We start from the raw sequence: 22,333 nt of genomic DNA, 5'->3' as shown, positions 1-22,333 counted from the left end.
ATGGGCTAGAAGTTCCTCTTGCCACTCAGTGGTGGTGAGGACTCAAGCACCCTGAATGCAGTCTGGAATTTTGTCCTGGTTTCAGCCAGGACAGAGTTAATTCTCTTCCTAGTAGTTGGCATGGTGTCTTGTTTAGGATTTAGGATGAGAACAATGTTGATAACACATTGATATTTTAGTTGTTGCTGATCAGCGCTCACAGTAATTCAAGGACATTTCAGCCTCTTGCATTGCTCTACCAGCAAAGAGTCTGAGGATGCACAAGGACTTGGGAGGAGGCATAACCAGGACAGCTGATCCAAGCTGGCAAAAGAGTTGTCCCATAACATGTGGCCTCATGCAGAACAATTAAACTGGGGGAGCTGGCTGAGGGGGCTGACACTGCCTGGGGACTGGCTGAGCATCAGTCAGCTGGTGGTGATTAATTATGTTGGAGGTCAACTCTTGCAGTTCATGATTTTAATTCTTTTTTTTTTTTTTTTTTTTTTTTTTTTTGCCTACTGCCCCAGTTTCATCTGGGACAGAGCTGATGTTTTCTTCATACTGTCTGGTATGATGCTATGTTTTGGTTTCAGGAAAAAAAACAATCTTGGTAGCACACAGATGTTTTAGTTTTATGAGCCGTGCTGTACTGAGACATCTTGGTTTCTCAGCTTCTCATACTCTCCTCCCACTGAGGGTAGCTGGGGCACAAGGAGCTGGGAGGGGACAGAAGCAGGACAACTGACCTAACCTGACCAAAGGGACATTCCTTACTATGTAATGTCATGCAAAATAAACTTGAAAGTAGTGAGGAGTTGGCCAGGAGATCAGCTGCTGCTTGGGGACTGGATCAGTGAGTGGTGAGCAATTGCTTGTGCATCGCTTGTTTTGTGCTCATACGTATACATATATGTATGTATATATGTATGTACATATGCATTATTATCTTTGCTATTATCTTTTTTTTCTCCTCCTTTTCTGTCTAAATAAATGTTTTTTAATCTCAAACCTGAGTTCTACTTTGTTGTTCCATTTTCCAACTCTCTCCTGCAGTCCACTGCGAGAAGGGGGAGCAAGAAAAGGACTGTGTTGTGCTCAGGTACCTAACAAGTTAAACCACAACAAATATCTTTGTCTTTGGTGAGCACATAGATAATATTTTTAAACTTGTTAAACAATAACATCTCCTTTCCTATTAAACTGTTCTTATCTCAACTGATATCTTGCACTTTCACCTTGGTTCTTCGGATTTCTCCCCCAGTTCACTGGCAGGGAGTGAGTGAAGGCCTATGTGGGGCTCAGCTGCCCGCTGGGTTAAACCACAGCAAATGTCGTAGGTCAGTGTATTGATAGTATATATTAGTATGGAATATTATTAAACTACTGTTTGATACTTATCAATAGTTTATGTACAAAACAGTTAATAAAGAATATAAGATTGTTTTGTTGTTTCTTTTTCCAGATGGCAAATCAAACTTAAGTCCATGCTTTTGCAGTTTGGCATAGATCCTGATTAGCACCCTGATCCCATGTTCTGCATATTACCAATGCAATAGCACAGCTGTAGATGGTTTTCTCAGTATTGGTCACCTGAAACTTCCATGAAAGCTAACATAATTTTAAGAATAAATTTGGGCAAAGTACACCATGTTGCATTTAAGTGAATGTGAGAACACAAGTGAGCCCTCAGAAGGCTCAGCAGGCTCTTACATTAGAATATCAAAGGCAGGAATAAAAACCTTTATACATATTTTCAAGTATGATGAGATCAATAAAAGAAGCAAAATGCATTTATTGTTACACACTGAACTTTGCATTATACACAGAGTATAAAGATAGAATTTACTGTGTCTGCATCACACGGTCTAATTTATTTTCCTAGCAGAGCAAAGTCCACTTAGTTATCAGCTATGCAACAGCGTTAAGGTATTCTGAAAAGAACATGTACATCTTCTAAATGAGAAAAACTGGATTAAAAATTATACTTTGATCCCATTTTTTAGTATTTTTATTTTACCACAGTAAAGGCCACTATTTATAATGGACGTGAAAGCTCTTTTAAGGAAGAATATTCTTAAAAATAAAAGTAACCCAGCTATACAAATTATATGTATGCTATACAAATTATATATATAGCAATACAAAATAGCAAAATTCAATGGAGAACTAAGCATTCAGGATGAGTACACAGCTCTTTTGTTATTAATTCTTTCACAAAATCTAAATTAAAAAGCAAACCTAAATAAGAAAATATATAATTCAGAAACAATTCTCCATCTACCATAATATTTCCTGCACTTATTTCTCACATTGTCTCTTGAGTATTTGAATTTTCTTCCCTTTATATTATTCATCCAGGCGTAGGGCCATATTTTGACAAACGAGTTATAGGACACCTATATGTCTGTTATTTTAAAACTAATTAGCTGATATCCACATGTAATGATAAGCACGACGGATGTGCCTTCATCCTACCTTTGCAGGTTGGTTCTTTCTCTCCTAAATGATAGATTTTGTGAGGCTGGAGATCCACAGTGGCTAAGTCTATGAGTATCTTCTGGTACAATATCGCACAGCTGATTTCCTTTGCATTCATTTTTAATTCTGTGCCTTTTCAGTCAGGTTTTTGCAGTGAAAGCTGAAAAATCTTATAGTGTCACAGGTAAAGCTGACTCTGCTGCAGAACGCAGTAACATTGTTCTTATCAAGCCCGCTTGTTCCTGCTGTCTCAACATCATAGCCATAGTAAACTGACTCAAATATCTAATCCAGGCTGAAAATACACAAAATACAAAAATAATGGCTTAACATGACTTTAAAACTCCAGCATTAAGTGTAGGCTATAGATATATCCTGTATTCTGTGGTCCTTCATTCTAGATTTTTTAACATACCGCACTGATAGGATTTGTGTGGAATCTATCACAACATCTTCTCCAGTGTATTTTATAATATGTAATCAATATAGGCAGCTTTATATTTTCAGAGAATATCCACTCAGTTTTCTCTAATGTTTCTGAATGACTCGTGTTCCTCACTTTCTTTACCCATCATGTTTTCCAGTTATAGTTTACTAATTTCAGCAACATCTGCAAAGTGCTCTGAAATCTTTAAATGTGGCCCAGCCTTCACAAGGTGAAGCTGCTCAGGGCCACACATGCATGCAAGGCCCTGAAAGCTACTATCGGATGGATTGCTTGGGCAAGAGCTTGTGTCAAGTAATAAAAGTCTAACTGTTCCCAAATAGTCCATAGTTAGATTGTCCAATGCCTGCCAATAAAATACATAAACACAAGCCTTAAATTATAAGACTACTCAATAAACAGCATCAAAGATAGGTAATAAATTTCAGATATTTATTTTTTCATCATTCCTCAAGTAAGAAGAAACATGTATTATTAGATAAAAAGCACAAGTAGGTTTTCATTGTCCAAATCTGTGACTAAAATTATAGTAGGACAAGGACTTATTTTCATTTGAGTAAAACTCTATGCTACACAAATTGCTGAATTTAAATACATCCAAATAAATAATCAAATAACCTATTTAAATATTATCTTCGCTACTGGAAAAAAAGCTGGAAAATCAACTGTAACTTGAGTGGCCACTACAACCTCATTTTATTTTGTGAGATCCAACGTATAAACATGTTTATAGAATTCAAATGTCTCCCAGTAACAGTGCTTGTGTATTAACTGCTTCAACAAGAATGTAGCTTACCCAGTTATCCCTACAATAAATTCTTATGCAGACTGCTGCATAATGACAGAAAATTATACCTTGTAGTACTTCATACTTTTACAAAAGCTTTTTTTTGCATATTTCACTCAAGTTTAGAGAACATAAGTGCAATTTTCTTTTCTCATAGGATTGATATTGTTTCTTCAACTATATATTAAAAACTCAAAATAGTCTCTCTTCTCCTATTGAATGCATTTTATGTAAATGTACTGTCTAAACTAATTTATCTCCTCTTTCAAATATGCACAGACAATTTATACAGTTAGCATGTATTAACCACAGAAGGAGTTACTACCATTCTTTGATTCATCAAAAACAGTTTGCTCATGGCAAAGAGCATGCATCTAGATCAGGTCCTGTCATACCTTCTAAAACTGTGTTTATAAAAATGTATTGTAGCAGTAGCTTCTAGAAATCTCTGCAAGATTTGATGAGGAGTCATATTCTCTAATAGGGATGTTTGTTATTATCTATTTCACACAAAAAATGTTATTTTTTAATATCAGATCTTATTTTACCATTATTTAAACTAATATATTTTTTCAGAACTCATATCTGCACATCATTAATTCATTAAAATATTCTGAAATATTCAAAGCAAATACACATATTGAAAAAGATATAGAGATATTGAATCTGTATTATAGCCAGAGGAATAATAAAGAATAGTACAAGGAAGATGGTATGTGCAATAGTACATAGTAAAGACATAATAAAGCATTTTTGCTCCCTTCTTTTATTTTTCTTACACATCCCAAAATTTTTGAGTGGGAAGATTAGATTTTTCACTCATACGTGAAAGTATATGCTATTTTCAGAGTTCCCTTTTTCCTAGGAATAACTTAGAAGAATGTAGTGATATTGAATCAAAGGTACATAGGTTAGCGATTCATATAACTTCTTGTTTTAGCTGTGTAGTGCATTTTCAATGTGATCAAGCAAACTATAATGAGTCAAAAGGAACTTTCCTTTTGAATTTAATAACTACAGCTGATTTCAGCCCATACATTTGATTAAAGACACTCAGTATCTTTCATTGTTATTTTTAACATTTATACGGCGCTTTACATCTTCAAAGCACTCTACTGACATTACCTTATTAGTCCTCATAATGCTCATACACTGTTTTCAGTGTTTTTATATCCCAGTCCCATTTTAATTGCTACTAAAATCTGCATTAATTGTATTTATAATGGGCCATTAAAATGAATGTTTAGTAGGAAAGTCTTAGTACCAAGAATTTGTATAGCACATTTCTTAAACTGTAAAATGTTTTGGCGTATGTGACGCTTCAGATTTAGACCAGTACTGAAGTCTTCTGAGAAAGATTTCTAGCCAGTCTTCCTCAGCGTAGCACAATGCCAACTTGTGTTGGTCAGAGAACATGAGTGCTGTTCTGATGATTTTGTCCTGATGGCAAAGATGCTTCCAGGAACATGTGGTCATGAGACCCTGTGAAAGCAGAGCTGCTAGCTTTTGTGGGGTACTTAAGGACTGCCTTTTTGCTTTTGTTGTTAAGTTTATTGGTTTGTTCTTTTTCCCCATGAACAACCTACAGTCAGTTCTTTACATCACAACTAAGTTTAGCAAGCTTACATTTTTAAATTTGTTTCTCAGCTTCCAAAATGTCATACAAAATTTCAGCCATTGGATGTTTGAGCTTCTAGTTATTTGTCCTTTTGTTTTTTTAAAACCTTTCTTCCTCTGTTATGTAAATACTACCCAGAAAACAATGTTTCTTCACTCGTCTATTTTTTTTAATTGCTCAGCACAAAATCACATTTGTAAATCCTTGTATTCCTGAAACCTACATATAACAATAATAATGCATCATCTAGCACATATGGTACATTGGACCTGTCCCATCTACATGGGACAATATGCAGTTTTTTGAAAATGCTGTTAAGTGGTCTACAGCATTTAATGCTAGCTTACAATGAAAAGCTGCAATTGAAACACTTCTTGATGGCAGTGACTATATAGTTATGGGTTCATAATTAGGGCTTGATTTCATAGGCACTGATCACGTACAGCATCAAATTTAGAAATTACTCAGAGCTCCTGAAATGTCACTTTCACTTAACTGGGTTATATAACCTCCCTACCTATGTTCTTAAATGTGTGTGCTGTCCATTGGTATCTCTTGGAAATTCTTGCCCTTAGTCACACCTGAGCCACTCCTTTTTGTCACCTAGTAACTTTCTAATAGTCAACATCAACCCAGAGTTTCTGAGCTAGAGCTTAATTTTTGTAGTGCTGGTAGAATATAGCATTTTTTAATATTCTGGTTAAGTTACAAACAGTAAACAGCATTGCCTGAACAAAGGACAACATCTTTTGGAAGTGTTTGAACAGAAGGAAAACTGTAGCAGTACATTCTGAACATAAAATGGAAATGGCAGAAAGAAAGATTACACCTTCTGCTCACAAATCAGGAAAACTCCTGCGAAAAATCTGGCACCTGAACTTGCTAGCAAGAGGTTTGCTTCTGAAAAGTGATCTGGATAATGAAGAGATTATGGAGTATGTGCAACGACTGATCTATTCAACAGAAGAGCTGAGTGGATCTCTCATTCAACAGCTGGGGAACATTACAGAAAATCTTCAAGACACTTTCCACTTGCTGAGTACTCTTCTTGACAAACACAAGGAATTGACTGCAAGTCTAGGCAAGTATGGAGAATCCACTCTGCGAAAGGAATGGACTGGGTGTACTGGATAACAATTTCTGTTGTGTGATGATACTGGGGGATTTTAATTTTCATTTGTTAGCATTTCAGCATTTGGCCATTCATTAGAACAAAGGAATTAATATTTCAAATATTATGTCACTAACTATTTTGTGAGACCCAATATAAGATTCATAATTCTCATTATATGAGAATAATAAATGTATATAATTAAATAAACCATTCTTTTACTGTTTTATGTACACCACAATGAGGTAGATTGACATTGGCCAGATGCCTGACACCCAATCAGCCACTCTCCGTTATCAGCAGGGCAGGAGGAGAAAACATGACAGAAAATGGTTGAGATAAAAACAGGGAGATCACGTACCATCCCAAGCTAAATATAGTCAAGATCCAAGAATAATTCATTTGAAACTGAAAAGGTATTGCAGAGAAATAATTTTTAGACTGAGATCAACCATGAAAAAATTATCTGGAACTGTACTCTTTGTAGTTTTAAATTATTCAGGTGTTGATAGAGCTGAAAGTGAAAGGTCTATCTAAATCATATAATATCACACCTATGAAATTCTTACTCCATACAATTATTTCCTTGAAAACTTTGAGATACTGATTTACTTCATATGACACTATTGAATAAAGTGAACGAAATCAGTGTTTTCCCCTAAGATTTGTATCAAAACTTTTCTTTTTTCTCCCTGTATGACATTCTCTTTCTATTATGAGTCAAGAGCAGGCTACATCATGTTTCATCCGTACAATTTTCTTATTTGTATTCGCTTCCACTGGATTTAACCCGAGAAACATAGCTTTCCAAAATCTCATGCAGAAAACAGAAATTAGCAAGAATTTCTCCCAGAGCTTTGCAGTGCACTTAATTAATGAAGACACAGTTCCAGATATAAACAGATTGACAATGTAAGCTGAGGAGAGAGCTGAAAGTAATACAGATAAATCCTTAGAGAGAATACCGGGAATGATTTCTAAGGAAAGGTGTAAGATAAGACAAATGAAGGATGATAAAATAAATGCTTATATTAAAGATAGAATATTAAGTGAATGTCAGAAGATGATTGGTTTTGCTGCCCACTTCTTCAGCAAGAACTTTTAGTTATATTCAAGGGAAACTTCTACAATTCCTATAACTGGATGCTACAGTACTGTATATGTATATATAATTTACATTATACCTTGCAAACAGTAAAGAATGTTTAATACTAAGGCCAGGTAAAACAGCTTTGTTGAAGCCCCATATACCAGAATCTTGCAGGATTCAAATTTATATGTAATTAATGTTCAGTTTTCAAACTGTTTCCAAGTTGATTATGCTACTGATTATCAACTTCCTGCTTTTGATTGTCTATCATTATGAGTTTAGCTAGTGTCTGTCTGATCAATAAAATGGAGTTCATTAGAGCTGCCACAGAAGTACTGGGAAAATTAGAGTTTTACTTGTTTGTATTCAGTTCTTCTTCAGAAATTCACTCAAACTGAATAGCAATAAATGTGAAAACATTAAATGGAAGCCAGAAAATGTATTCTACTTCATATGTTGTACGGCAGCATAGAACGAGTTGGAATTCGCTAACTACATGTGTAAGTTTTTACATTTTTATAGCTTTCATAGCAAAATTCATTTGGTTACCTACTTTTTTTCCTCAGAATATCATGATGTTATAGATCGTCTGCAGAAAATGAAGGACTATTTGACAAATACAGTTTCACACCTTCAAGAGGCCAAAAATAAACTTCATGCAGCTAGCTGCCAACAAGATGATGTTTCTCAGATCCTGGCTGCTCAAAATGCTTTTGTAGAAACTAGAGTATGTTATTCTGAAAGAGAAGCAAAGCAATCTGTGCAAGCATCCTTTAGTCCCAGCCAGCAACACCAAAGAACTCCTTCCCTAAGCAAGACAGAAACTCAGAACATTAATCAAGTTCAGCCACGTGAAATTAAAACTGCGAAAAAAGAAACGGTTGCATCATTAACTGAAAATACATCTGTCAGAGAACAGGAAGTTAGGAGAGAACCTCCAATAACGAAAGAAGATGGTGAATACAGAGTGCTAACAACCTATATTTCAGAGATAATAGATAATAATGGAAAAGATAAACCTCACAGTGATGGTTCTTCTCCTGAAAAATGTCCAGAACTGACTGGTCAAGATGATCTTACGGGCAGTGGAGAAAGTATTTCATCTCGGTCATCAACAGATACTCATGACAGAACTGTCATAAATCTTTCTGAACAGGAAAAAGAACTTAAGTTGGCAGAGCAAATGCAAGACAATAGAAAGGAAACAAATTATGATATGCATAGGAATGATCTAATTTCTGACACATCTTCAGCACAAACCAGTGATCTTAATGATGTGATTTCTTCAATGAATGATTCAGAAGATGTGCAAAAATATAGGCACTGGTTAAACAAAGAGTAAGCACATTCTCATTTTTCGTAGGAATGTGTACATACTGTTTATTTGAATACATATTAATATCCATGTACCCACAGTATGCACAGACTGAGTGGCCCATGGTCATGCACATAGCAGTCAAGATGTTCAGTTTGGTCTAAATCAAACTGAAACTATTTCCTCATATTGATTTTTATTATACCAGAGAGGGACTGAGTCACAGCCAGTAAAACCAATACTTCCTAAATCATTTAGAATTTAGGGGAAAAGAAAAAAAAAGAACTGAAGCAGATTTTAGTAAGTTGAAAATTGCTCTAAAAGAAGCTCAACATAAACATTTTCATATATGTATGTATTCTGAATGATCTGCTTATACTCTAATATAGGTCATGATTATAGTAATATATGTAATTAGAAATGCAAGATATAATGAAACCCAAAATACAAAAAATAATAAATATACATTTATTTTTTTCCTCCAGATTTGTAGTGGAAGAGAGTGGTAAGAGTGAACATAAAATACTTTGCTTCATTAAAGCCCCCGCAACTGCTCTGGAGAATCTGGCATGTACAATAGTCAATGACACAAGTTCCTTGGTGGTGGATGATTTTGAGGAGCTGGTCAGCAATGTCATCAGTGTTGATTGCTCTGATTATGAGAAAACTATCCCTTTCCCTATTAACATTGCAATCCCATTTACTTCACACTTTAGAGGAAATTATCGGGAGATTATGGTGAAGGTGACAGACGTGAACTTTCAATCACATTACTTAACTCCCATTTCTCTGGAAGGATACCACGGAAACCACAAGGTTGGTAACCTGTTTTCTAAACAGTTAACTAAAATACTGGCTGAGTAGTCACTGGTGATTTTTGTAAATAGATGTAATATGTACCATTCTTTGTTAAAAGTAAAAACTTAAGGGGAATTATTTTGCATTCAGATCACAAAGAAGTAACACATTTTTTGTTTATGAATCCAAACTCCATCTCAAAGAAACACAGGATTGTTCTTTATTTTGTAACTGCAGAAGTAATCATACCGTGCAAGATTCATCACCCAGCTGATGAGCTCATTTCCCCAGTCATACACCACAAAATGAATGACATTTGAAGATGACTAGAAATCACCAGATAACTGGGCATGCCAATAATACTTTACTTATTTTTGTTTCACATTTTGCTCTATAATTAATATTCCTCTCACAAAATGCTAAACCACTGCAAAGCGCAGCTTCCTTTCTCTCTGACGTACTCTACCCCACATTCTCTTTACACAGGAAACCTTTGCGGAAGTGAAAGTTTATCAGCTGGGTGTTTTTTCTGTGTTGTCATGCTTAAAGGAAGAAACATTTACTGTTCCAAAATCAGGACTCTCACAAAACCTGAGCATGGATTCTAGGATCTCTTTCTATTACCCTTCAGAAACATTCACTTCTCCAGCAACCATGAAGTTAAAGGTGAGATGAAATAGGCAGTACTTATTCCTAGATTCTGTGTTATCTGATCAGTTCTGAAAAAAAGACACAACGGTGCTAAAGGGCAACATGTTCCATTATTAGATGCCTATGAAAAGCAGTGGCAACTCCACACCCCATATTCACAGCAAATGGTTTCTGTCGGCTTTGTTAAAACCACGTGATATAGCCAGGAAGTAGTCAACGCAGTATCTCCAGCTACAACAAACAATTGACCTTTGTCTGACATGCCTCAGAGAAAAACAATTATTTTATGCAATGACGTAAGCATCAACCCCAAACTTAAACAGTTTGGCCCAGTTTTTAAGTTAATGGAACATTTTTTTTCATCTGACCTTCTTAATTTCTGCAAGGCACTGCAACAGATTTTGTTACCTCTTAGCGTTAGGCTGAGAATAATCTCAACATTTGCTTCAGTTATTCTGTGTCTCCCCACCCCCACAGCCGCATTTATTCTGAGATACAACGTACATTTCAGAGAAGATAAAGTTAACCTTTAAAAAAAAAACCTGAAAATCTTGAAAAATTATCAAACTCTGAGGAGGCTCAGGAGTTTTAAAACTTGAACTCACAGCAGGAACAAAGCAAAACAATCACAGTATTTAAGTCAGTAAAAGTTCCTGCTATTTATTACATTCAGGCACTTAGCTGTGCATTGTATAAATTGCTAATACATTGCTAAGGTTGTTCCTTGGTTACAAAGAGGAGCCTATAGCCTTACTGATAATCTGATCTAATTTCAAAAGTTAAACAAATTTGTTTAAAAACAAACAAACAAAGCCAAGCATGTAAACAAACATTTATTCATTTACAAATTAATTGTCCAATTGCTTTCTATATTTAGATTCATCCAATTGAACCATCATTGATTTCCACACTGAAAGCAAGAAATGACATGTATCTCTCAGTGGTATCTACCAGTGCACTGGTTTATGTCCACCATCCTTCAGCCCAACCATTTAACAACTCAGTCACCATTACTCTACCCTGTCCTCCAAACCCAGAAAAAAAAAGGCAGGAGGAGGAGACAGAGCAAGTGAGAGCTATTACTTCTACAGTAAAGAGGGTTGCTGCAGCATACCATCCTCGGTAAGAACAACTTCACAACAAATTCAACATTAGAAAAACACCAGATGTAATTAATTTTAACAGACATTAATAATTTTTGTATTAAAAATAACTTCATGACTTACCTCATGGATAGAGCTTGCTACAGCAAAAAACATTGGTTGAAATACTAGAGCAGATCCACACAATTCTTATGCTATCACTTCACCACGAAAATCCATATAGCATGTTGATGTATAAACATCTTTTGAGGTCACTGGGTTATTCATATCCAGTTTAAAAATGTGTAAGAGGAAGTATGAGTGGGAGGAGAGTTATGGGCTTCTGGAAGGAAAAAAAAAAAACCAACTCATTTCATTCATTAGGCTAAGTTAGCTGGAGCATTCACAACGCAGTTGCTTGATTCAAAGTGTAGTATCAAAGTAATCACTTGAACTGAAGAATATCATCTCTTATTTTTTCTGTTGAAAGAGGTGATGGAGAACAGTTGTGTCTTATTTTCTAATCCTTTTTGTGTCATAACATTTACTTACTGAGTAACATTTGCTTGTTACCTGCTTTTACTCATTTCAGACACCTGCTTCTAGAGAATCTAAATCTCAATAAATGTATCAAAAATGATCACATTACTGTATGTGATGCTAAATAATAGATTAAGCTGGATTGATTTAGATAGAAAAATTTTCCTTTTCCTTTTTATTTTTTTTTTTTATTTTTTTTTCCTTCTGGAGACTTAAAAAATATAACAAATGGAAAAAATAAATCCTGACTGTTACGTCTTTTATGTACACTGGAGAAATTTCCGAAGTAGGTTTTCAACAAGGTGGAAAAAGCCACAAGTGGTCATCAAAAAAAATAGGGGAAAGCAATTCTACAAATACAAGCCTTACAGTTCCTACAGTGTTCTTTTTCTTTTATTTTAATTGTCATCATTTCATGGCTTTTCAGGGCTATGAGTTCTTTGAGAAAGAATGGAGAGAATCTCAGTGATACTTTCAAATTATTAGGTCACAGAAACAAAGATGAGTGGATGGTCTTTGATGACATTATTATCCAGAATGCACAGAATGGACTTGTGTCATTTGAACTGAATGAACATTTAGAAAGGTAATGTATGAAAAAAAAAATACAAATTTTATTTACTAAAATATTTTCTTTCAAGTACATAAATCAATGGAAGTCAGTAGGGTTAAGAAGTCATTCACCATGAATTAACTTGCCAGAATCTCTTTCATCCAGTTTGTAGAATAAGATCATTTAGATTCGTTAGGCATAATTACAGAAAGTATATTTTTTATAAATATATATTTTTTCCCATCTATTGATTGTGCACAAAACTTGAGATGGGAAATATAGATACTAATCCTAAACTGACAATGTGATTTTGGTCTTTAAATAAAAGACCAGAATATTTTTTGAAATTTCTTTTTAAGAAATATTCTCTTACTTTAATTTTTTAAAAAAGTCCTATCTATTTTAATTCATAGATATGGAGCCAATATACTGTACAGAATCAGGCATATTTTATCCCTTTCATATGAAACAATAATTAAAAGAGGCAGCTAAAATCAATTTAGAGAGAGCGAGCCCTGTAGTTTTTTTTATAACTAATTGTTATCTGATGATGAGGAGATTTAAGATAAAGCTATTCACTTTCTTGTCTTTTTTGAAATACAGCTTTGTGGTCGTTCGCCTTTCATTCCTCTTGGAAAACACTTATCTCCTCCTCTTTGCTCAGGCTCTGGAAGAAGCTGTTTGTAGCACAATGTCAAATGTGATACTGTATCAGAAAAGAGAAAACCCATATAAAATAATAGTTTTACTATCTGCATCCAAGGAATTGACATGGGAAATACAAAATCTCCATGAAGAGGGCTACTTTGGTCCCCCAGAACCTACACAACAGTTTCCTTTAAGAGAAGGAGAGCAAATTCATTTTCAATTTAGAGGCAATATATTTGCTTCAGGTATGGTAATTAATTCATGTTTTTCAATGTACATTATTCAAAGTACATTTTATTGATCACCTCAGCTGTCCAGAAATACTGTATTTGAACATCAATAGATTGTAGTTAGTCGCAGCTTATTTGGCTATTTCACTGTTTTGTAGCTTATGTATGGTAAGTGTATGGAACAGCATAAGCAAGAGCTCTGACAAATAAAATGTACTAAAATAACAACAACCTGAGAAACATTGTTTGGGTCACAATGCCTTGAGCAGGGCTGGTCAACAACAAGACGATCTTTAGAGATCTCTTCCAGCCTCTGACATTCTGTGAAACCTTGCCCCTTGGAAGCAGCTGCTGTTTTCTCTTGTATTTCTGAAGGAGCGGATTCCATCAATGGAATGATGGCTTTTTAAATTATAAAACTTTGATAGGAATTAAACAGATTCCAAACAAAAGTAAATACTCCAGTATCTTTTCTGTTAAAATTCACTTCAAGTGAGCAAAGTTTGACACTGAAACCCAGGGTGAAATAGTGCTTTTTGTAAGTTGCACTATAAATTGCAGTGATGTAAGTGTTGCTGTGTCATTTGCTCTAGCAGTCTGGAGCATTCAATGCACTGGCTTCCATCATTCAACAGTTCTCTTAAAAGAAGGGGTAAGAAATATCAGCAAAATTTTCACCCCAAATTACATACAGTCCCTTCCGCCAGCTTTGCATTCACCTGTATTTGCCCCCTGAACATTATGTACATCTGATACAAATTCTTCCATTGAAAACTCCATTCATGCTAAAGAAATGATTATTCTCCCAAAAGAAAAGCCTTCAGATTGAAAGAACACCTGCTTATCTACAAGAATAGTGTTACAGATGTATCGGGTCACATGGAATTACAAATCCTAAAAAGGAACACATCCCTCTGATCTCATTGCTGTTACAGATAGGCAGACATCCATCCTGAACAATCGGAAGGTATATACTTCTATTCTCAACACAGTTGTATTTATCTTTGTGTTATATATTTTGTCATCTCCCACATTCCTTACTTTTCAACTTGTAGCACAGCCTTCACCACTTGTTCCCTGTGCCAACATTTCAAGGGCTAAGAAAGTTAGTTGTTAAGACACTCAAACTACTGAGGCAGGCTGGCAGGAATGTTTGAGCCTCAAATGTTCAATAAAAAGTAGTAATAATGACAAAGAACAGCAGATTATTACATAATTAGTTCTATTTACCTCCCGGTAATGCGTTATTTTAGAAGCCACACATCCAAATACAATATAAAAAACTGGTGTTCTGTTTGTTGGTGTTTCATGTTTTCGCATGGTCTGCAGAAAATGGAGAAGATTTTGGAAAAGCCTACAGGCTGATTTTTCATTCACAAAGAAAGCCCAGACTAGAGCTCCATATTAAAGAAGTGGATGAGTTTGGTAACCACAGCTCCCCTCACTACAAAGGAACAGCAGTGTTTTACAAAATTACCAGAGGGATGATAACCAAGGAATGGAAACAGCCCTTGCCACATGGTAATTATCAAAACCAGACTCCACTGTGCAAATTACCATTGACATTACCAAAGGTGAGTTTCTCAGCTGATGATGTTACAAATCTTTCCCTTTCTCCCTTAGACAAATTTGTTTAGCAGAAGGATCTTGATACAATTTTTCCACTACAGACAACCCCAAGTGTCACTGATGGAGCAGTTCTGATCCATCAGCAACGTATAAACACCGTTAGAATTTTTCTTGTCAGATGGGGGACTCTCATCAAACCATCAGCACAGAAAAAAAGAAGTACTCAGCAGAACTTTTTCACACTTTTGGCCTCCCCTACTGCTATGACCCTGAGAAATTTTAACCTAAGTTTCAGTTAAGTATCCCAGTATCCCTGTATCCCTGTCTTGGGAGCATGGAATTGCAAGTTGTAGGAGAGTAAATGGTTTTTCTCCCATCACCTGATTTTCCTGTGATGCTTGATAAGTAATATAGCCATGTGGGCAATTGTCCCCAGCACTGGTGAAAGTCATTCTTGCATAAATTAACATTTAATATTTCTGAAATTAAACCAAATTGCAATCTTTTCAGAGTCTAGTTATCAGCATCCTGTATTGTACAAAATGCTGCCACTAGACTACTGCTACCAAATTTGCATACATTTTAATCTCAGAATCTGCAGGTAGCACATGGTCTGAATCTCAGGTGTCATAGAGTTGCAACTCCCTCATTTTGAATTTAGTTTAATTCAATCTTCTTAAATCATCATCTGCAAATACATTTTCTATTCCATAAGCATACCTCTTGATTTCTCTCTCATCTCTACTCACCCAAATAAAAATTAAGAACAGTTAAGTGCAGAAGGTTTTAAGGCAAGACCTCTTTTAGTGACAAATTCCATGTCAAATGTAAATTTAGGGGTGGAAGAAGGTGAGGGAAATCATTTACTTTTACTCTATTTGCTTTCCCACACAGCATACCATGTAATCACAGAAAGGGAAATACAAACTCTTGAGGTTCCAGTGGGGAAGATCACAGACAAGCAAAAACTGAAACCCACAAAGGAACAACAACAACAAAACAGCAACAGTCCAGGCATCAGTTAGTTTTCTTTTACCCACTAGCTTCTCTTCCATCCTATTTTTCCTCTTAATCTTCCTTTGTATTTCAAACAAAATTTAGTGAACTGAATTGCATTTGTATCAAACCACAAAGGTAATAATCATGTGTTTCAGGTTAGTTTTGGTGTATATAGTCTAGTGCTATACGTGTTAGTTCTTAAATGTCCAACTTAGACTTCTGAAATAAGCCATTTATGAATACCTCTTCTCTCCTGATACTCAACAAAAACAGGTATCACTTCAATCAGTGTTGCAGTATCTTGCAAATATACATATTTTTTGTGCTAGAGGTATATTTCAAAGGAGTCAAAATTTTCATTAAATGCAAATATTAAACCAAAAATGGGATCAAAATACTTGGAAGCATTTGCATATTGATAGCTTTTCCATTATTTGATTTATATTTTCTATTTTACACAGAATGATATACCTCTCTGTAGAATGAATAGCAGCGAAATAACATCTTCCTTTATATCAACTCAGCTCACAAAATTCCATACTGAACAAATTGATAGAAATTTTAAGAACACAAAATATTATATTTTGGCTATCTTGCTGGCTGAAAACTCGGAAAAACAGACTAGGAAAAAGTGGTTGCTTTCCTAAGGGGGTGATGATTACTAGTGAAGTCCTACACAGATCCCACACAGATCTGTGCTAATGTATTCATTAAAAACTTCTGAATAGTTAAGCAAAACATTTGCTGATAGTACAAAATAACCAGAGCACTAAAGTTGTCTGTGAAGAATCACTGAATATAATGATAGTGAATGTCTAGAAAATAAAATACATAATTTAGTTGTTAAAATGTTTTTTGGTGGTGGTAGAGGAATGTGGCTAATTTGATCAGAAACATGGATGGGTTCCAGGTAGAAAAACAATATATTAATGACAGCTCTTGAGGCGATTTTGATAGAAGTTGAAATGCTGTATATGCTTCTGAATTATGGAGGAAGGGAACATGGAAAAGCTATAGCTTCTTTTCTAGGAATCAAGAATGATGATATTGGTAAGTGGCAGGTGTAACTAGTGGTACAAAAGAACATATAATCAAAAGATTAGAACAAACAAACAAAGATAAGAACAAAATAATCAAAAGATGAATTCATTTTCACAGGATAATGCAGCAGCTAAAAATTGGTTTGAGGAAGGAACTGTCTGGAAGAGCCATATATTAAACATAATGATCCTGTTTTCATGGAATGCTAAGGAAACAAAAAGGAAATTCTAATTCTTAGCAAATCTTATTATTCTAAGATTTGTAGCATAGAATAAAGTACTGACAACAAAGCTGACATAGGTACTGTATCCAACATTTACTACCCATGATGCGATCAATAAATTTTAATTAGATGTATCATCACATTATGGTGCGCTTTCTAATGAATAAACGAAGTAGAAAGAAATAGTCAAAATGGTCAAAACAGCAAAGACTAATCACATTTCCACTGTTTGGTTGAGTTCATAGATATCTTTAACTAACAATTCCTGCTCATGGAGCTTCTGTTTTCTCAGCATTAGAAACAGGTTTGACAAACAGGTTCAACACAAGGAAAATGCAGAGGATCAGGTTCTGATGTCAAGTATGTGTGTGCATTATCAGTGATTTTCTACTGAGATTTCAAGGCAGTTTTATGACTGTAAAGCTGGACTAGAGAGTTTAAAAGGTTAATTTCTCCTTTTCTGTCAGTCCTATTTGATATGCAAGTAGAGTCTGTTCATGTCTGAAGGTCCATTTGCAGGGCACTTTAGTATTACTGACTGAAAGCAGAGTGCTTTGCAGAAAGATAGTAGTGTAATTCATACAAGCATTATCAAATTACTATTCTGCTGAAGTTCTGCTTAACTAATGACTGTCTAACAGCAAAATAGCATGTGATCCACTGCTTCAAAAAGGCAGCTGCTTAGCTAATTTTAAGGCTTTCCAGACTAGAAAACTGCTTTGACCACTATGAGTATTCTACTTGCACTGTCAACCAGAAAAGCGGGGCCACGTGCCAGTGCAGCTGAACCAGGGGTGAATTTAGCTCTTCACTATGGGTATTTAATCTTTAAAGGCAGATGTAATTTTTTTGGTCTAACACACAGTATATTATTGCACTATTACTAGACGATACTTGTTGTCTATTCTTATCATTTTTACTACTGTTTTAATATTAAGTAGCATAAAGTAGTTCAGATTAAAGTCAAACCACTAGTAATTGAGTTCATCTACAGTAACTCTAAAAATCTCATGCAGAGCTTTGAGGTTCTAAATTCTCATTAATGAAAATAAGCTTAAATATAAATGCATGCTTAAAAGGAAGCCAAAGAAATCTCTGCCTTGGAAGAAAAACAATGCCCCCTTCTGGAGAGAGCTCTACTTTCCTTTTATTTTGAGGGCCTTTTCAATCGTTTTACTCTAACTTCACACAGTGCACGACAGATCTGCTGTAGAAGCACGCAAGTCAAAAAAGACTTAAATCTCCAGATGTGCATAGCCCAGAACTGTTTTGCAGTGTGGGCAGTGTGTGCTCTGAGCCTCCTGTGCACACTAGAATCCCCTCCCAAGACCACAGGCCTCCTGAAAAGCTGTTTAATTCACAGGTGAATCGGTAACTCAGTTATGGCTATTTTTACGTTTTAGATATTGCAACTATTAAAGGTAAGGTCAGCAGGATTATCGCTCAGTATGTCCAGCAGAAAAAGGAGAATAATCAGTTCAGTCTGAGTTTCATAGTATTTATTCACAGATGGAAATGGGAAGCTCTTTGAATAAACCTCCAGCAAGTCTCGTAGGGAAAAGCTAAACATGCAGGTAATGCAATTGAATGTGTGACAAAAGTACGTCATGTCACTACTAGAGGAGGAAAAGTATAGGTTTTAACAAAAAAAAAGGAGCAGAATTTCACTTTTAACAATTTAATCACTTGTGCTCTGTGCTCTTGTATTTAATTTCTTGTTCTATATGAAGTAGAAAACAAGTCTCACAAGAGTTTCCCCTTCCTCAGTCATAAGGAAAAAAGGACTTTTTTTTCTTTCTTTCCACTGTTAAGAGGAAGAATGAGTAGCTCTGCACTTGCTGAAATCTGTCATTTGAATGATGATGATCTTTAATGATTTGTAATTAAAAGATGAACTTTGTAAAATGAATACATACAGCTACAAACACAAAACAATTTTTAGACTTATATTATTCACCAGAGAGATGGGATGCTATTCAGAGGGAACTTCATGAGGTTCAACAAATCCAAGTGCAAGGTCTTGCACCTGGGTCAAGGCAACCCCCATTACCAGTATAAACTGGGGAAAGAAAAGATTGAGCACAGACCTGTAATAGTGGATGGCAAGCTGGACATGAGCCAGCAATGTGCCCTTGCAGGCCAGAAAACCAGCCGTATCCTGGGCTGCATCGAAGGGTGCGTGACCAGCATCTTGAGGCAGGTGATCCTGCCCCTCTATTCTGCACTGATGAGGCCTCACCTGGAGTACTGCGTCCAGATGTCGGGTCCTCAGTGCAGGAGAGACATGGACCTGTTGGAACACATCCAGAGAAAGGCCACAAAAATGATCCATGAAATGGAGCACATCTCCTATGGGACTGTTCAGTCTGGAGAAGAGAAGACTCCAAAGTGACCTGACAGTGACCTATCAGTATCTAAAGGAGAGCTACAGGAAAGAAGGGAACAGTGAGAGTGGTGAGGCACTGGAACAGGTTGCCCAGTGTTGTGGTTGATGTGCCATCCCTGAAGACTTTCAAGGTGAGACTGGATAAGGCCCGGGGCAACCTGATCTAGCTCTGGTGTCCCTGTTCACTGCAGAGGATTTGGACTAGATGGCCTTCAGATGTCCCTTCCAACTGTAAGGATTCTATGATTCTATGGTTATTGATTTCTATAGGTATGCAGTATCTGCTGTTATTTTTCTTGAAATAATATGATGTGCCCACAGTTACAATAAGTACACAAGTGTAAAAAGAAGATAATGCAGCATTTGAAGTTAGAATCCATTTGGTGTAGAAAGATTCCATACAGATGTTCTATAACCCCAATTTTCTATACACCCAACAGAATAAAATGCTACTGAAGAAACTTTTATAAAATTGCAGAAGACAAACTTCTTAATAAGATACAACAGACATCCAGTCAGAGAGAACAGACTTAGTTGTATTATTTTAGTAGTTGTTTACAACCTATAGCAGATGATTGTGTTCCTTTGTTTTCAGCAGTGATAACAATGCTCTACATAGCTAGGTCTTTTCTTCCCTGCTGATATGCTGTAATGCATCTCCATATCCTTCACCTCAAGCTTTAGTCATTTCTTTCTTCAACATTTCTTCTTTGATAGCATGAAAAGTTGATCAACCGTCCACAAAGCACAAAAAGAATTTTTTGTGATTCATCAGGTAAGAACACTTACATAATTCTTTAATGTCAGTATAAATACTAATTATTTTAGCTGTTTACTCCTTTTAACTGTCAGGATTTATTTCAGTTGTGACTGACATTTTTAAAATGCCATATTCAGGAAGTTTTATACAAAGAGTAATTTGGTTACCAGGAGATGCATAAGCTCTTGTAAGGTGGCATTGGGTTGGGGTGCCTAAGCAGCATACAATTGTTTATATAATGAGATTCAGTTTGTAATGGAAAGCTCCAGTATAACCACTGTATAATTAATAGGAAATGCCTGGGCCTTGTATTGCAATCTCTGTGCTGCTTCAAGAGCTATAGATCATTACCAAATCTGTTTTTGACTAAGTCCACTTCACATCTCAGTTGGCAGTTACCAAAAATTACATCAGAAATAAAAAAGTGATGATGTTTCCGTTGTATTATAAAACAAACCACATTTACTTTGGGAGTTCACCCATAGAAACCGCAGCTTTAGAAAGCTTTTTGAAGGATTTACATAACAGGAGAGTAATGCAATTACTTCACTAATTTTTGCCCTTCAGAGGCCCTATGGGACAACTTGCTGCACTGGCTTGCGGAAGAGCTTGCAGAAGATAATACATCACTGAATGCTTTACGCTTGCCTGTTCGGCGGAGCGTGCTTCAGCTTGTTAGACTGAAGTGCCCTGATAATTTAATACACCAGAACTATGAGCTTCTTTGCTGCTGGCAAAAGACCCTTCCAAGGTCGGCTGACAAACAGCAGCTCCTGTCTCGCTATTTGCAGAAGAGTGGCAGAAGGGATCTTTCAGAAGAACTTCATTTTAAGTGGCAAAACAAAGTGTTCACTTGACAGAATCACTGGCAACTAAGCCCAATTTTTCCTCTTTCTTGTTGAGAAGTGTGAGTATTCCCTTGATATCTTCTGACAGCGACACTACTCAGGAATCAGATTGCTCTTTTATTTGTCAATTTGAGCTCTTTTTTCTAAAATAGAGTATAACAGCAATGCCTTTTCCTGCTAGAAGTGAACATTTCTCCTGTGGAAGAGTGAAATATTCACATAAAAATTTCATGCAGCATTCCATATACATCCAGTAATAATAGTGATCAGATTCTCAAGAGAAAAGAAAAATGGATCAATATAAGGATCAAAAAGAAATTTTTTTTGGCTTCTAGGCTTTTAGTAGTAATTACTGACTTCTATATTCTCAATGAATGTTTATATCCTTGTGAATATCTTGGAAGATTTCTGCATTGTCACACTATTTCCAGAAATTACCAGATCCGCTGCCTCAATATCATAGCACCATAGCAACGATTTACTTTGTTGTTCTCTTCTTTCTTTCTTTCTTTCTTTCCTTCTTTCCTTCTTTCTCTCTTTCTTTCTCTCTTTCTTTCTTTTTTCAGATGCCCATCCTATTTGGAAAAAGAACTTTTTCTTCTTATGTGTTCTAAAATTTAATTTAATTGTATTCCTCATATAGAGCTCTTGTGCTGAAGGTACAGAAAATAAAATAGATGTGTTTATGAAATTCCTTAGCTATGTATTTGAATACTTTAAAAAATCATTTCTTTCCAAAATGCAAAGTAATCTTAACCTAGTTTTTAAAAGTTAGAGAAATAGCAGGTTAGGTCTTTTATAACTATGTTTTTCTGAAACAGCATAAGGGTTACTCCAAAAGTAAGGCTTCCTATTTGATTATGTCGTCCCACAATGTCATAGACAGTTATTGGTAATATGACAGTAGTGGCTCAACCTTCCTGCCAATATTCCATTACATTTTGTTGCCATGTGACAAATGGCCGCAGGGGGGCACTCTGACAAAATGGCGTCTGACATGGAAGTGCGTATGAAGTAAAGGTTTGTCACTGAATTCCTCCATGCGGAAAAAGTTGTACCCATTGACATTCATCGACACTTCCTGAACATTTGTGGAGACCAAACAGTCAGTGTGAAAACACTGAGGCAGTGGGTGGTGTGTTTCAGCAGTGGCAACAGTGACATGAAAGATAAGCCACA

General features: G+C 35.7%; 2 protein-coding genes across 3 annotated transcripts in view; one reads left to right on the top strand and one right to left on the bottom strand.

The window, feature by feature from the left end:
• Positions 1–11,664, bottom strand: part of ARAP2 (ArfGAP with RhoGAP domain, ankyrin repeat and PH domain 2) — a 134,006-nt gene extending 122,342 nt beyond the window's left edge. Inside the window, exons 1-2 of one of the 2 annotated variants that reach the window (XM_046940684.1) lie at positions 11,502–11,664; positions 2,458–2,755 (exon numbers count right to left, since the gene is read on the bottom strand). The gene's annotated coding sequence lies outside the window, so the exon portion shown is untranslated. The remainder of the gene's footprint in view (positions 1–2,457; positions 2,756–11,501) is intronic. The other variant, XM_046940685.1, reaches the window with a different exon arrangement.
• Positions 5,930–21,845, top strand: DTHD1 (death domain containing 1). Its single transcript, XM_040699834.2, has 9 exons — positions 5,930–8,849; positions 9,312–9,642; positions 10,111–10,290; positions 11,153–11,397; positions 12,325–12,483; positions 13,054–13,343; positions 14,658–14,902; positions 20,264–20,321; positions 20,874–21,845. Exons 1-9 carry the CDS (start codon positions 8,008–8,010, stop codon positions 21,161–21,163), a joined length of 2,640 nt encoding a protein of 879 aa, XP_040555768.1. The 5' UTR covers positions 5,930–8,007; the 3' UTR covers positions 21,164–21,845.
• The last annotated feature ends 488 nt before the right edge of the window (positions 21,846–22,333 follow it).

This window comes from Gallus gallus, chromosome 4 (genome assembly GCF_016699485.2).
Source record: "Gallus gallus isolate bGalGal1 chromosome 4, bGalGal1.mat.broiler.GRCg7b, whole genome shotgun sequence".
NCBI classification, from domain to species: Eukaryota; Metazoa; Chordata; class Aves; order Galliformes; family Phasianidae; genus Gallus; species Gallus gallus.
The sequence above is the reverse complement of the archived record's forward strand: the minus strand, read 5'-3'. Positions and strand labels throughout refer to the sequence as shown.